The sequence below is a fragment of the Eleutherodactylus coqui genome, chromosome 1 (assembly GCF_035609145.1).
Source record: "Eleutherodactylus coqui strain aEleCoq1 chromosome 1, aEleCoq1.hap1, whole genome shotgun sequence".
Classification (NCBI taxonomy): Eukaryota; Metazoa; Chordata; class Amphibia; order Anura; family Eleutherodactylidae; genus Eleutherodactylus; species Eleutherodactylus coqui.
Genome location: NC_089837.1, coordinates 112,101,836 through 112,117,442, shown reverse-complemented (window position 1 = coordinate 112,117,442; position 15,607 = coordinate 112,101,836). Strand labels below are relative to the sequence as shown.

Sequence of the window (15,607 nt, the reverse complement as noted above, 5' to 3'; positions counted from 1 at the left end):
ATAAAACAAATCTGCACAATCATATAAATAATATATTGGAATAATTAGCTTATGTCTGATCTATGTGGACTAAGTCAGGAAAACATACCTAGATTGGGTTGGGACATTGCCAGTGATCTTTGACTTATTGGGGTAGAAGTGGTAACAGGATGGTGGTTCATATGAGTCATTGGCTGGGTCATGGTCTTGCGGGGGTCCTGCCATGTTGTAATTTTCTCCATGTGACTAATAAAATAAAAAGAAAGAAAGTTAACACTCATCAAGTAAATAGTTGAAAAGCAATAAGGTAATAAAGTACAAGTCCCAACAATATAAACAGGCAACAAAATAATATTTCAACGTAGAAACATTTTTGTACAAAACATCTTTTGCAAAAGGTGCAATAAGCTCGAATAATAGTAAAACGTGTCGGACCACGACCCATCAGTAAAATCAATTCTGGGGTCCACAATACAGCTGAGGGATGGAGGATACTGGCTGGCTTCATGTTGACTAGCCAGTTTATAATATAGACATATACGTTATCTGCGTGCTGCTAATCTGCATATAGTGCAGCAACTATAATGTATCATACACTGCTCGTGTGGGTGTTGAGGGGTTGAGGGCCCATTCCTGGCTCAAGGCCCACCGAGGATTCACCTGTTCTCCTGTGGGTCAGTAGAAGTCTGCGTTGGCATATACATGGGCTTCTTGCCAAAGCTACTGTTTGCACTCAATTATATGAATAAATAATGGCGCTATGCAATGGCAAAGGTACCAGTGCTATAAAAACGTAATGTATTAATTATGATAAAATGATGAATGTGACTCTAATATGACTGCATTTTCCATCAGTTTTGTTGTCCACCATCCAAAGACAGGTGGCACTATCGTTACGGGCCCCTGTGTCTGTGAGGAGCATTTCTAGGTGCTTGGCTGAAGGACATTTGGTCTCATGGCGCCCATCATGTGTGGTGCCTGCCTGTGGCCAGCCAGTTGGTGGAGGGAAAATTTAATATTACACGTCAGCCTTTTCAATGACAGTCTGAGTCCACCACCGCCTGCCTGTGAGCAGCTCCCAACTTTGGCTACTAGCAAGATGTCCCAAGTGAGGTACCTATCTTTATGATGTCCACATGCCCTAACAAGCCCATGGCCAAGGGGTTGTCTGGATGACATAAACCTTTTAAGGCAAATAGCCCATTCTGACTTGCAAGAAAATACAACTGAAATCAGCAATGATCTGCATTAAGGACATGTTGCAATGCGTTCGCCTGAAACCGGTCTTATATACACAGAGATATCAAATTAAGTGATTTTAATTGCATTCTTCTTTATTTCTCGGCTCTACTTTCTGGTCTGTAGGCATTAAAGACATTTTATTTCAATATTTACCAGTGCATTGCACTGCAGTAAACTTTTATCAAAGTTGACAACTCAGTACTTCTCTGTATGGAGCCCCAGGAAACAGAAAGCAATGCAGACACTAAAGTCTGAGGCTTTTGTTATGCAAACATGTTGCAATTACAGATAACAGTAGCTGAGAGTCAGACACCCAAAGTAATGACCACTGGTGCCAAGATAGGGGCTTTGTCACTTGGAGAATAGAGACAATCTTATGACTCAGTCACTTCAAAGCATGACCACCCTCTGGGTTAAGTCAGGGAAGGATATGTCACAAAACTCAAACTTGTGAAGGCTTGACTGACAGTTTGCAGTGTGCCAGAATCCTGCTGCGGCACCCACGCCATCGGGAGTTGGGAAATCTATTGACATTGCAGTTGAGTAAGCGATGTGTCACTCTGTGGAAGACCAGAAACCATGACAGGATTATATACCGTGCCATTTCCCTTTCTGAGATGTGTGCAGTCATACAGGTCTAAAACCAAACTATTACAGCCCATGATATTTGATAAACTTTACACAGTTGGATCGGATTCTATCATGTAAGACCTTTACTATATCCGGTGCACCTTGTCAGAAAGCACAGCTTTATATTCACACTACATACTTAAGACACGATCGGAAATTGACCGTAAAATTAATTACAAGTTCTCGTTCTAAATGTATTTTTAGAAAAATGTTATTAATATGGCAGGAAGAGATGCAGAACTGAATGCTATTTTGACCATGATCTACAGACCATGGTAATCTGAGACAGATTGGTTTTATAGAGTGACTGCCTACCAAATCCATATAAAAGACAGCTGCTGTTAAAGGGGTTTTCCAGGACTGAAAAAATTGATATGGGTAGGGAATGGTGTAAAATAAATAATAATTACTTGCCCATTTAATGGCCTCCCAATTCAGCTGCCCAAGTTATTATTTGTATAGTACCAACTTATCCCTCAGCGCTCTCAAGTAATTTAGTTATTTCCTCCCACCAAGCTGGAACTCATTTTACTGACCTCAGAAGGATGAGTCAACCTTGAGCTGGCTACCTGAACCTTTCAGGGATTGAACTTGCAACCTTCAGGTCATGAGTGAGAGCTTAGGACTGCATTACTGCTGCCTTAGCATTCTGCGCCACACTGCTCATTCTTTACATAACCAGTGCAACGAATTACTGGCTTCAATGGTGATACTGCCATGAATCGCATGTGGGTATTATTTTATCTTGTCACCACCAGAAGTTAGGGGTGGTGACAAGGTAGCAGTTGTCAAATGATTTAGTAACGTCCCCCAGCTTCTGATTGGCCGGGGGGGCGTTACTAAATACATACAAGGCAGGAGGACAGCGGTGAGGCAGGAAGTGGGTGCGCAGCCAGAGGACAGTGGGCACTGCTGTTTAACGACGGGAGCAATACTTCGTGGAGGCTGGGAGCGGCGGCAGAAACGCAGCCGGCTGAGGCGCTAGAGGAAATACAACGTGGAGGCTGAGAGCGGCGGCAGAGATACCAGAGGACACCGCGGAGTGTACCAGCGCCAGCCACTGTAATCCTCCAAGTGCCGTCCTGACACCTAGGAGGAGGAACGCGGGAAAGGTAGCAACAGTGAGTAGGGCAATTGATGGGCAAGACGCAGGTCACAGCCGCCACAGCAGCAGCAAAAAAACTGTCTGGCTGGAGCACTCACGGAGCACAGGGACAGCTGCAGCGTCGGTACTGCCTTTTGCCCGCCGTGGAGAGTTAGGGTTAGAGGTTAGTTTAGTAGTTAGGCTTACATTATTAGCTGTAAAGCCTTCACCATTTACACCTAATAAGGTAAGCCTAACTGGAAAGCTAACCCATAACCCTAACCCTTAACGGTGGGCAAAAATCAGTACCGACGCTGCTGCTAGGACCTTCAAGGACGCTACTGAAGTCACCCAATCAGGAGCTAGGGGTGTGACAGGGGCATTCCTGCATCCAAGCCCTATCAAACCCCTAGCTTCCTGGTGGTGACAAGATACAATAATATTCAGGATGTGACCAATGAAGCCAGCTACAGAGGTCATGTGAAAAATGGATGGCATGTATCCGCTGCAGCAGCTTATGAGACCAAAGAGGTGGGGACCATTTAATAGGTGTTTTTTTTATTTTACATAATCCCCTGCACATAATATTTTTAGTCCCAAATGAGTTTTCAGAATAAGCTGCCATTAGTGTACATGAGGAATAACATTATATCTGGCCAGTGCATGACTTGTATGCTGCAATTATCATTAGTTTTCCCATGTGCAGGCGGTATCTCTAATTTGCAGGTAGCTTTAGCAGCAACCCTTCCCCTCTATTCTATGGGCAGCATGAGTCATCCCCCTCCTTCACTTCCTGTTATCCATCTGGTTATCTCTCTTACTAGAGACAGATTTCATATGACAACAGCAGTGGATAGCAAATTAGAAGGAAGGGATGGATCTCATCAGCATTTTACAGTGATTTTTTTTTAACACAAAAAACGTCCTTTTAGGTAAATAAAGTGATTTGCATTCTTACTTGACTATCATAGCAATGCATGTTGTCTCAAAGTGCAGGGACTATTTAAAGGGGTTGCACTGAGGTACAAAGTCATCCTCTATCCATATGTTAGGGGGAAACTTTATGATTTTTGGGAGTCAAACCCACACACCAATCCTGAGAATAGGGGTCTGACGGTCCCAGCATAAGTGGTGCAGAAGACATGCATTTGTGCTGCAGCTTTATTTATTTCAATGATTGCCCTCGGCAATCTCCGATGCTGTCCTCAAAATGAATGGAGCAGCAACACACATGAGCAGTCGGGATCCCCATTCTCTGGATAGTGGGGGTCCAAGTGATTGATCACCCACTGATCATAAAGTTTTTCCCTTACCCTGTGGATAAGGGATAGCTTTATATCTTTTGTACAACTCCTTTAAGCCCTGTAATCATGGATGTACAATGTGGCAGACCTCAATAAAATAAAAGTGGAGCTGGCATGGGCCCCTTGCTACATGCTCCAAAGTGCGTTCAACTGTGATCTCATTCAACCCTCAAATGCAATGGGAATATTATTCCACTCCTCTGTCCCTACCTAGTATGGAGCTGCATAATGTAGAACGTCCTGCGAAAGGCAGAAATGGGGGCCTTGGACCTAAACACCTCTCTAATTTCAGAATCTGGAATTTGCACTTGTACAGGTTCCTCAAGGTAAATTACAGTAGTGTGTACTGTCCCAATGGCAGTAGGTACAATTTGTAAGTATATATCTCTAGAAACCAAACTTGGCGTCAACTAATATACAAACAATCCAAGAGCAGCATAGGTGGTGCAACATTTAGCATCCGTTATGATGAATCTGTATTTCTCCCCAACATAGAAATGACGCAACGTTTCGACCCAACAAGAAGGTCTTTATCAGGATAGAGCCTGCATTACCCAGCTCAGCCTGCGTTACCAGTCAGATTTGTTACCAAAATTTGATGGAAAGCCATCGTTGTGTACATGTTCTTATGAAGTTAGTTCAAAAAATGCTCTTGGAGAACCGAGTTACAATCTATCATAGACAGCAAAACTCAACATTTGTTGGTTTAATTGCTAATGCTGTCATTTGTCCAAAGTACACTGTGAAAGTGTGCAGTGAGGTGAAGTCAAGTCTTCTTACACCTTATCAAGGTCTAAAGCAATAGATCCGTTGTGACTGTGTTAGCTGCTGTGTAGGTGACAAGACATGTTAAAGCCTGTTTGAGTTTTGCAGGCCCGGAAACACACTTTAGTCTAGGAGGAGGTTACCTAACAGGTGCTAGGACAGACCGACTGCAAACTTTAACCTGATGAAAAGACGGAAACTTTACCCAGCCTGCCCGCACCTCTAGGACAAGGAGAAAAACCGGCTATACTGCCAGTGAGCATGAACGATAATGAATCAGTCAGATGGGAGTACAATTACGATACTAGTTTAGCCAAGTAAACTATTAACAAAAGAAAAACGGAGATTACACAATGCCATCCAGTCTTGAACAATACTGTCTTTAAAGGGAAGGTTGAAGTCTAATAAACCGAGGCTTGTACATTCAAGCGCTGTTTAGGCTAAAAGTTACAAATATACTTCCATCATTGGAATTGCTCAGTGTATCACATAACAGACCCGAAAAGCTGCAGTATTCTCTGTAGCCCCATAGACAGAATATAGTGTAGGCTGTATGTAGTAAATGCAAACCTACATTCTGCTGACTGACCTCAAGAGCAATAGCATCGGATTTCCCTACCTCGCCTGTGCCCTAAGCGATTCAGGGAATAGACAAATATCATGAAATTGCAATGTATGCAGTTTACAAATATAGAAGGTTCGTCAATGAGAAACCACTTTACATCTAAACTGAATTTTCTTCTGACTTTTTCCCCCTGTGCTACACATATAAACGACATAAACATAGAACACGGACTGAACCTCTCATAAAGATAACACTACTATTATACCACAGGGCAGATACAAGCTGGAGTTGTAATTGTGCACTGAACTGAATTTAGGAGGATTTCTTGATTTACTTTTTTGTGCTTAAAGGGGTTGTCCGACTTTTTTTTCTATAGGGCACAGCTCCCGTTGGCATGAAACACAAAAAGGCACATACTCACCTCTCCAGGCTCCCTGCTTTGTCCCATGCCGCCGCTCGGTCCCAGTAAACAGGTGGGACTGCAGCATGTAAATGTTTTGTTACAGGGAACATGAAGCAGCAGTGTGGGACAAAGAAGGAAGCCAGGAGAGGCGAATATGACTATATGACTAAATATGCCTATTTGTTATTTTTTGCCTGCCTTTACATCTGGCAGGACTACAAAGATCACAAAACCCAAGAGCAGCTTCTCTAATCACCAGGTTAAAAATATGACTAGTCAGAACCATAAAAACAGAAACTAAACGTTATATAAGTTTTTCACCATTGTGTTATCTTCGATTGGCGCTATCATTTCTTACCCAGCTGTGTGGCTGCTATGGGGTCCCTTGATAAAAGGAATACAGACCAGGTTAGCTACATCCTTCGCATTAAGGGCCTTTTTGCCTGGGCGGATTTTTGTCGCAAGATGAACCTCAAACTGCAGTGAAGCGCTCACCAAAATCCGCAGGCTACCTGTACGGAATTCTGTAGTCTTGCGGTGCGTTCTGTTGGAAATATTCTACCCGCGTAAAAAGCTCTAATAGATGGTGAGAGCCTGTGCAGAAAGCCGCACTCCATCGACCCTACAATCTAACCCAAGGATCAATGGAAAGGAGATAGGGCAAACCAGCACTAATCCCAGGTCAATAGAGGTGAGGTAGTGTTAAACAGCACCATCATTTTTACGATGAGACTTCATGACCTCAGTGTATGGCTCTGTTCTCAGATTAGATTAGATTAGTTTGGCTGTTTTTTTCTTTAGGATGGATTTTGCCATGAGACTGTATGAAATCCCATTACACCACTGAACTATATCACAGGCACGGTGGGGGTAGCATGGGGGGTTTTAACATACAGGTTTTTGTGGCCGTCTTTTCAGCCAAAGCCAAAAGTGGATAAAGAGAATCCACATCACCCGAGTCCCTGCCATGTGCCCTAACAGCACCGTAATTTAGTTTATGGTGCTGTGGGATGTAAAAGGTTTACTTTAAAACCACCCTAAAGACTAAAGAGATACATTCAGCTACACTGCGGCATTTCTTCTTGCACCTTACACAAAGTACAAATTGTATGGCCTCCTGCATGAACAAGCCCTTATTTGTTATTTTTAAGGCTCTATTCTATATTTGTATATCTTGGATGTAATTTATATCTTTCAACAGTTCAAGTCGCATTAACACAATTGTGAGAGGCTCAACTGTTCCTAACTGGAGTGTCAAGAAGAACCAGTAACTCGTCACCGATGACCTAGTTATACTGCTGTAAATAGAATAATAAAGCAGATTATGCCGAAACCTACAATCTATTTTGTGGAACATAAGACACAAGGGAGAGAGAAGCAAACACAGAGCGAGAAGTGTCTCTACCATGGAATATCTACCAGGTTCTACCTAGCCAATATCAGATTTCCAATGCCGGTGTCAACAGTTACACTAAAGGAACCTAAGAAAAAATTGGTTGAGTTTTAAGCAACATGAGTGGTTATAATCCTTGTGCCCAATTAGAGTTAAAAAAAGATGGGCAGGGTTGTCCCCATCATGGATGTTCTTCTCTGAGGTGGAGGAGCTATAGAGAAAGTTATAATCCTTATATACAAGGAGGTCATTTGTTCCATGAGTCTTATGAGCCTTATATAATGTAATTCCATTTTATTTTTAGCTGCTATTATGTCTATTTTTATAATGTATACATGTAATATTTATGTAACCCAGCCACATAGCTGTGTTGTCGACTAAACAGCAATGTGCTAGTCCAAAGCCTGAAAAAATGGGGAGGGGTGGAGAAAGACGCGGTGACATAATCCACTATATGCCATCAAAATACTTCATGGATTCACTCGAAAACACATTTAAAGATATGTGCTGGCAGGTGGGTCCCTCCGGGCTGGAAACACCTACTATGTGGACAGGGAAAACCTATCCAGTTGCTGGCCTGCTACTGTAGCCTGCAGCGAAAGAGATCGACGCACTTTATTAAAATGCACCAAATTATAATTTGGAAAGTACGTGGAATGAACATTGGTAAATTAGACATTATCAAGAACGAAATGCAATGATTAAGCATCAACTTTCTGGGGATCAGTGAACTTTATTGGATTGGGAATGGATACTTTACAGCGACGATTTCACAGTTTACTACTCAGGAAATGAAAATAACCCAAGGAATGGTGTCGCCTTTAACACGAATTATTAAAAGCTGTCCAAGGCTTCTGTACTATAAGCAACAGAATCATGACCATCCGCTTCAACAGAAAAAATTGCGCCATATACGTAATACAATTTTATGCCCGTACTAGTGATGCAACAGATGAACAAATCGAAAAATGTTATGCTGATGTCTAAGAAAACTTGCAGCAAACACCAAAAAAGACATTATCAGTGATTTCAATTCAAAAATAGGCTCAGAAGAAGAAAAACAATAGTAGGGAAATTCAGCTTAGGAGACCAAAATGATGCTGGTGACTGACTTTTCCAATTTTGCAAAGAAAACCCAATTAACGATTATAAACACGTCGTTCGCATAACCGAAACATCGCTTGTACAACTGGATGTCTCCTAATGGAGTGCACCACAATCAGATCGATTACATCTAGAGATGAGCGAGCGTACTCGGCCACGCCCCTTTTTCGCACTAGTACCGCGATTTTCGAGTACTTCCGTACTCGGGCGAAAAGATTTGGGGGGCGCCGTGGGTGAGTAGGGGGTTGCAGCGGCGAGTGGGGGGGGGGGAGAGGGAGAGAGAGAGAGGGCTCCCCCCTGTTACCCCCCGCGCCGCCACGCCTCCCCCCGCCCCCGAATCTTTTCACCTGAGTACTGAAGTACTCAAAAATCGCAGTGCTCGATCGAGTAATTACTCGAAACGAGTACGTTCGCTCATCTCTAATTACATCTTGTTCCCCCAAAAGTGGATACGTTCAGTTCTAGCAGCTAGTGACGGTACAGGAAAACTAAAAATCAACAATGAAGAAATAAAAACAGTTCAAAATTTCATCTTCCTCCATAATGGAGCAGGAAAACAGTATCCCACATGCAGATATGAACATAGCCTAAGTGAAGTGTTCAGTTACTTTGTACCTCCACCGCAGGGAAAATTATGAGTTACCTAGTCCTCGTTTAAAAGGATTACCCAGGCAAAAAATTTCCCTGGCGCTCCCATACAAACAGTCCTCGGTGCCCCACTCTTCTCTACTTCCTGCGGCACCAGTGAGGATGTCCTGACAATGGGACATGTGACGGCTGCAACCAATCGCCAGCTGAAGCGAGATGGTGATTGGCTGAAAATGTCGCATTTCCCTGTGTCAGTGATGTCATTGCTGCAGCAGGCCAGATCCTCCAGAGCAAAGGATGTTCTTTATAGTCACTCTCCTCTCTGGTGAGACATTTTTAATAGGGTGTCTAATTTTTTTACTCTTATCAGACTGCCCCTTTTTGATTTTTCTATCACCATAACTATCAAACTAGATAGAAGCTAAATTTCATTACTACATCTGCAGCAAAAAAAAAGATTGTGATGAGTTAATCTTTCGATTATGCAACCTAAGCGAGATCTTTTCCTGAAATCCCAATAGAAAATGACTCTCTATAGTGCAAAATCAAAAGCCTCCAAAGATATAAAAGTTCGTTAGAGGTGTAGTTTGTGGCAGTGGTAAATACATGTGTATTCCAGGCTGGACCAGGGATAGGACTTTCTGACTTCCTGCTCACACAACACTTCCTTTCATTCAGCACGGCTTCAAATGGAATCATATTAATAAGTTGTCTGTTTTAAACCTTGCCCCCTAGTTTAAGGTGGTCTTTGAAGAAAATTGGTAACAAGTTGAAATTACTGGTTGAGTAAAAGTATAATAATCTTACCAATGCAGGGTGTTTCAAAGATCAGTCAGAAAATGAAAAGAAAATAGCTGATCTGAGCATGATATAGCTTCTGCTCACGAGAGCTATTCAAGTGTATACATTGCCTTGTGGGACTGCACTGACTTTTATGTGATTGTAGATCAGAAACTAATTGCATTGTCATCTTTCCTCCTAAAGATACACATGAGTTTTTGGCGGCACAATGGCCTTCCATCCCTTTAAACAAGTGAGCATGCTCACAATCATCAATGGTAGTTTGCCATTGGCTAGTATCTCAAGAACGGGATTTCAAAAGCAGCCAATAATGAATGATGAATAGTTAATGATGCTCATCCTCTCCAGGACATATTTGGCCAGATATCTGTTGGCACTTACACCCTCAAGAACATTCTGACAGTGAGGGTGATCAATGAGTGGAACAGGTTACCACGGGAGGTGGTGAGTTCTCCTTCAATGGAAGTCTTTAATCAAGGGCTGGACAGATATCTGTCTGGGATGATTTAGTGAATCCTGCACTGAGCAGGGGTTGGACCCGATGACCCTTGAGGTCCCTTCCAACTCTACCATTCTATGATTCTATTATTCATACCGGGTGGTAGATGCCATAAAAACCACACCACAAGTGTAGATTTTGTTGATTTTGCCTCTAGAAAAATGGATCGAATAAAAAGTGGTCAAAATGTTATATGTTTCCAAAAATTGGATCAATGAAGACTAGAGTTCATCCCATTAAAAAAATCCCTCATAGAGCTCAATGGAAAAATAAAAATGTGAAGGTTCCTGGAATACGTCAACACAAAAGCCAATCGTTAAAAAAAGGGAAGCGTTCTTAAGTGTACAAAAATATTAAAACATAAACAAAATGTCTAAACTTTGTATCAGCGGGATCATGCTGACCCAGAGAAAAATGTTATCACATCATTTATTCTGCTTGATGAACCCAACGTCATCATGGCTTTTACTGTAATACTAAATCCAGTAGGTCGGAGAGTACGTAGAAGCTTATCCTTGGGGGAAACAAGTTATTACAAACAAGTGACTCATTCACAAAGGTATGTGAAAACATACACCAGACGTTTTCTGTTTCAGATAGTTATATACTCTAAGCTACTGTACATATAGTACGATGGCTCAGTTGTTCTTACTGTTGATTTGCAGCACTGGAGCCAATAGTTGAAATCTGACTAGGGCAACATTTCGTATGGCATGTTCTCCAAGTGCTGTCCTACTGGTTCTACCCGGGGGCACAACCCGTTGTATATGATCAGCACTCTTTTTAAACAATATATCCATGATTTTCTGTACTATGTGTCCAAATGGTGCTGGATTTTCAACCAATTCAGATAACTGGATATCTTTAATTTGAAGAGGTAACTTTAATTTCATGGGCTTCAAGTCAAAATCTTTACAGAAGATGGACAACTATGATACCATGGTCGCCTTACATGGGTCAGAGGGACCATTTACCAGGTGTAACCCCAATTTATGCACCCCTATGAATACACCCCTGTGCTGTTGCTATTAGGCCTCATGTCCACGGGGAAAATCGGGCCCGCTACGGATTCTACATGTAGAATCTGCAGCGGGTCCCTCCTGCCCCGCGGACATGAGCGCTGAAAATAGAAATTTAAAAGCATTTACCTATCCGGCGCGGGCGGAGAAGGTCAGCTGTTCCTCACGGCCGGATCTTCATTTTCGGCCGGCGGATGAATTCCTGACGCCGGCGGCACGTCGTCGACGTGCCGCGCGCATGCGCCGGGCACATCCGCCGAGCCGAAGCAAGGGAGATGCGGCCGTGAGGAAGAGCAGAGCTTCGCGGCCCGCTGCGGTGAGTAAATGCTTTTAATTCCTATTTTAGGTCTCCTGCGGATCCGGACGGCTTCCATAGGCTTCAATAGAAGCCCGCGGGAGCCGTCCCCGCGGGAGACCCGCATGAAAATGGAGCATGGTCCAGATTTTTTCATGCTCCATTTTTTTTTTAAATGCCTTTTATTGACGATCCGCGGGTATTTATCTACCCGCGGGTGGTCAATGCATCCCTATGGGGTGCGGATCCGCGCGCGGGAGATCCGCTGCGGATTTTAAATCACATTTTGCCCGTGGACATGAGCCCTTATAGTTGTATTCCTAGAGGAGATTTTAATAAAACGGTCTTTGGTTTGGTGGTCCTTCCATCGAATACTTACATAGTATTAATGTATTTCTATATGAGGATATGAACCCCTTAGTGACCACACGTTTTTGCTTTTTTCCATTTTCGGAAAACTCCTCCCTTTTCAAAAATTGTAACTCTTTACTTATCTTTCGACGTTGCTGTATGAGGGCTTGTTTTTTGCGGGACGAGTTATATTTTTCAATGGTACTAATTAATGTACCATATAATGTACTGAAAAACTTTTAAAAAATTCTAAGTGGAGAGAAATGGAAAAAAAACGACATTCTGCCATCTTTCAGTGCGTCTTGTTTCTACGGTGCATAAACTGCAACGAAAATGACCTGATAACTTTATTCTATGGGCAGTACGATTACTACGATACCAAAATTGTATAGTTTTTTTTTTGCTGTACTACTTATATATTTTTTTAAAGATATTTTATTTTTTTAAATTATTTTCTGTCTCCGTCTTCTGTGCACAATAACTTTTTTATTTTTCCGTCGATATAGTTGTGAGGGCTCATTTTGTGCGGTACATCCTGTAATTTCCGTTAGTAGCATTCTACAATACATAGGACTTTTTCATCGCTTTTTATTAGATTGTTTTTTGGCAACAGGGTGACCAAAAAAGTGCATTTCTGGCGTTTTCCGGACGACGTTCACTTTGTGCAGTAAATCATAAGTTACTTTGCTAAATCGGACTTTTACAGACGCAGCGATGCCAAATATGTATTTTTGTTTCATTATTTAAATTTTTTATTGTAAATATGGCAAAAGGGGGGGGGTTGAACTTTTAAAACTTTTTTTTTTTACATGATTAATAAAACTTTATTGTTCTTATTTTTACTTTTTCTTTTAGTTCTCCTGGGGACAACAACTAGCGATGCTTAGATCGCTTATGCAGTATGTTGTAATGCCATAGCATTACATCATACTGCATTCTGACAGGTAGACTATCAAGTCACCCCACGGGGATGGCTTGATAGGCAATCTGTCATGACAGCCCTGGGGCCTTTCAGAAGGCCCCCAGCTGCCATGACACCCGCACAGCTCCCCGATCGCATATATCTATATTCCACAACACTTCTCCTCGATTCACAACCTGATTGGTTGTTTGGGTTGGCTGATTCACAGTGATTGGTTGTTTAGGTTGAATCGAGCAGAAGTGTTGTGGAATATAAATATATGCCCCCTGATCTCACGACGATGTTCGGGGGATTTAAATGCCGCTGTCAGATTTGACAGCGGCATTTAAAGGGTTAACAGCCCCAATCAGCTGCACGGCTAAACGGGGCTGTTGCCCGCAGGTGTCAGCTGTAATAAACAGCTGACACCTGCGATGTATGGAGGGAGATAGCAGCGCTATTTTCCTCCATACACGTCCTGCAATGGCAGGACGTAAAAACACAATAGGGTGGTCACTAATGAGTTAAGGCCTATCTATATGTCCAAGCTTATTATTTCATTGCATTGCTCACATCATGATTACTCAGAATGTCTTGCAAGATTTGTCTGTGTTTTTTCTAGATAGAACACTAAATGCTACCTCTATCGAACGGTGATTTTAAGATGAAGAACCCCAGAGTAACCTCCACACAGTGTGGCCTGTCCCAGCATGGAGGTGAAGATTCCAGCAGGGCTGCTTGTTTGTGTCTATTCTTAGACTGCTCTTAAAATACTTTGTTGGCACACTTTATAAACTTCTTCCTTCGTCACACATTTACAGCTGTTGCAAAGCACTCTGGGTGGCTCCTCACTGTACCCTTGAAAACAACTGGAGGGGAACCTTGCACCAGTCTCGAAGTGCAGCTGTCAGACTTTCCAACTTTAGAAATGGATTTATCCTCCCTAAAGCAATTACTGCTAGTTGACAATCACCATGTACATTTCAGAATACCTAGTAAATGGACACATATGGTATGGCAGTTATATATCTACATATAGTCACACTATGTTTATAGTGGTGTAGATTTCTAGCCTATAATGTCTGAGTTGCTCTCTTGTGTGGAGCAGTTTCATATTGCATATAGCTATTTCTGAGTTCTCTTGTTCTCCTACGCAGGTAAGTTGCTGGCGGGCAAGCAGTGATTGTGGTCATAAAAGAGGCCCTACGGGTTGTCATTTGGCCTTTCAAAGACAATGAAGAGCATATAAATCTGCACTTTGTTGTAGAGTTACATCCCCCTCCTGTAGCTCTCTGACTGCTTTGCTTGTGTGTCTTGCCAGTTCTGTAGAACAAGTACAGAGAAGAAAAAGCGGGTGGAGCAATTCTGGATTGGAGGCTGGAGATATGAGAGGGGCTCAGTAAGGCTGTCAGCAAGAAATGGAGATGACGTTTAAATGGAGGTGCTGCCAACCGGCTGTACGCCTCACCCTGGTACTGTGTAGTAATGATATTGATACGTGGTAAGATATTGCATAGAACAACTGTGAACAATTTGGTACACGGTGCAGCTTTCCACTAAAGCTACTTTTGGCAAGTGAGCGAAGTTTTTATGGTTAAAAACACCAGCAATGAAAGATGTTTCGAGGTTTAGAGCCTCTTCATCAGTCAAGGTAGGATACAAGCTAAAAGTAATGATAAGGTTTGAGTGAAAAACAGGAAAGGGAAGGAGTAAAAGAAGAATGGAAACAAACAACAATAATAATAATTAATTATTATGAGAACAGAAATGCTAGAACAAACACTATTACTAAGAAAATTCATTGTGAAATTTAAAGTAAAATTAATCCACTGTTTATATAGTGAAATCAATAAGATGGCACATGAATAGCAAAATAGAAATCCTTGAATTTTGGTCTACCACATCGGACTTGTTTGACAGTTTCTCTGGTGCACGCATAGCAATGGATTCCCCACTCGCAGATCTGTGCCTGTGCAATCCACCCGGGCTGACTATGGGGTCCTTAGTGATGATCGATGAACTTCAATCATTTGCTAAAAGTATCTTTATTGAAAGGCTATGCCATGTACCAGGGTTTTTACATTTGTCAGTTCTGTGGCTCACCTGTAACAGCTCACTGGCCATATCAGATTGGGACCGGAGTGATGTCACAATGTCAGCCCCTGCCCACGTGCACCACACACCAACACATGCTCATTATCATTTTGGCATTGGATGCCAACATGAGCACTTCTTTGCTGGTGCTTGGATGGATTGGTCAGCTAGGAGGTGTGTGTGTCACAGCCGGCCAATCAGCACTTGTCTGCACACATTCATTATGGCTCCTCCTCATGAAGGATGTTGGTTATACTTCTAGTCTAAAAGTGTTTCGAGTTGGAGGCTCCTGTCCTGTTCCACCATCGGTTAAAGGGGTTGTCTCGCGCCGAAACGTTTTTTTTTTTTTCCATAGGCCCCCCGTTCAGCGCAGGACAACCCCAAGGGATGTGTTAAAAAAAAATATATATATATTACTTACCTGAATCCCCGCTCTGCGACGTCTTCCTTCTTCCTTCTTCTTCCTTCACCAAGATGGCCGCCGGGATCTTCACCCACGATGCACCGCGGGTCCTTTCCCATGGTGCACTGTGGGCTCTGTGCGGTCCATTGCCGATTCCAGCCTCCTGATTGGCTGGAATCGGCACACG

The 15,607-nt window shown here is 42.6% G+C and overlaps 1 protein-coding gene across 1 annotated transcript in view; it reads right to left on the bottom strand.

The window, feature by feature from the left end:
- Window positions 1-15,607, bottom strand: part of WWTR1 (WW domain containing transcription regulator 1) — an 88,346-nt gene that overhangs the window by 38,920 nt on the left and 33,819 nt on the right. The window contains exon 2 of the mRNA XM_066599118.1: window positions 89-225. Within this exon, the coding sequence (XP_066455215.1) occupies window positions 89-225 (137 nt within the window). The remainder of the gene's footprint in view (window positions 1-88; window positions 226-15,607) is intronic.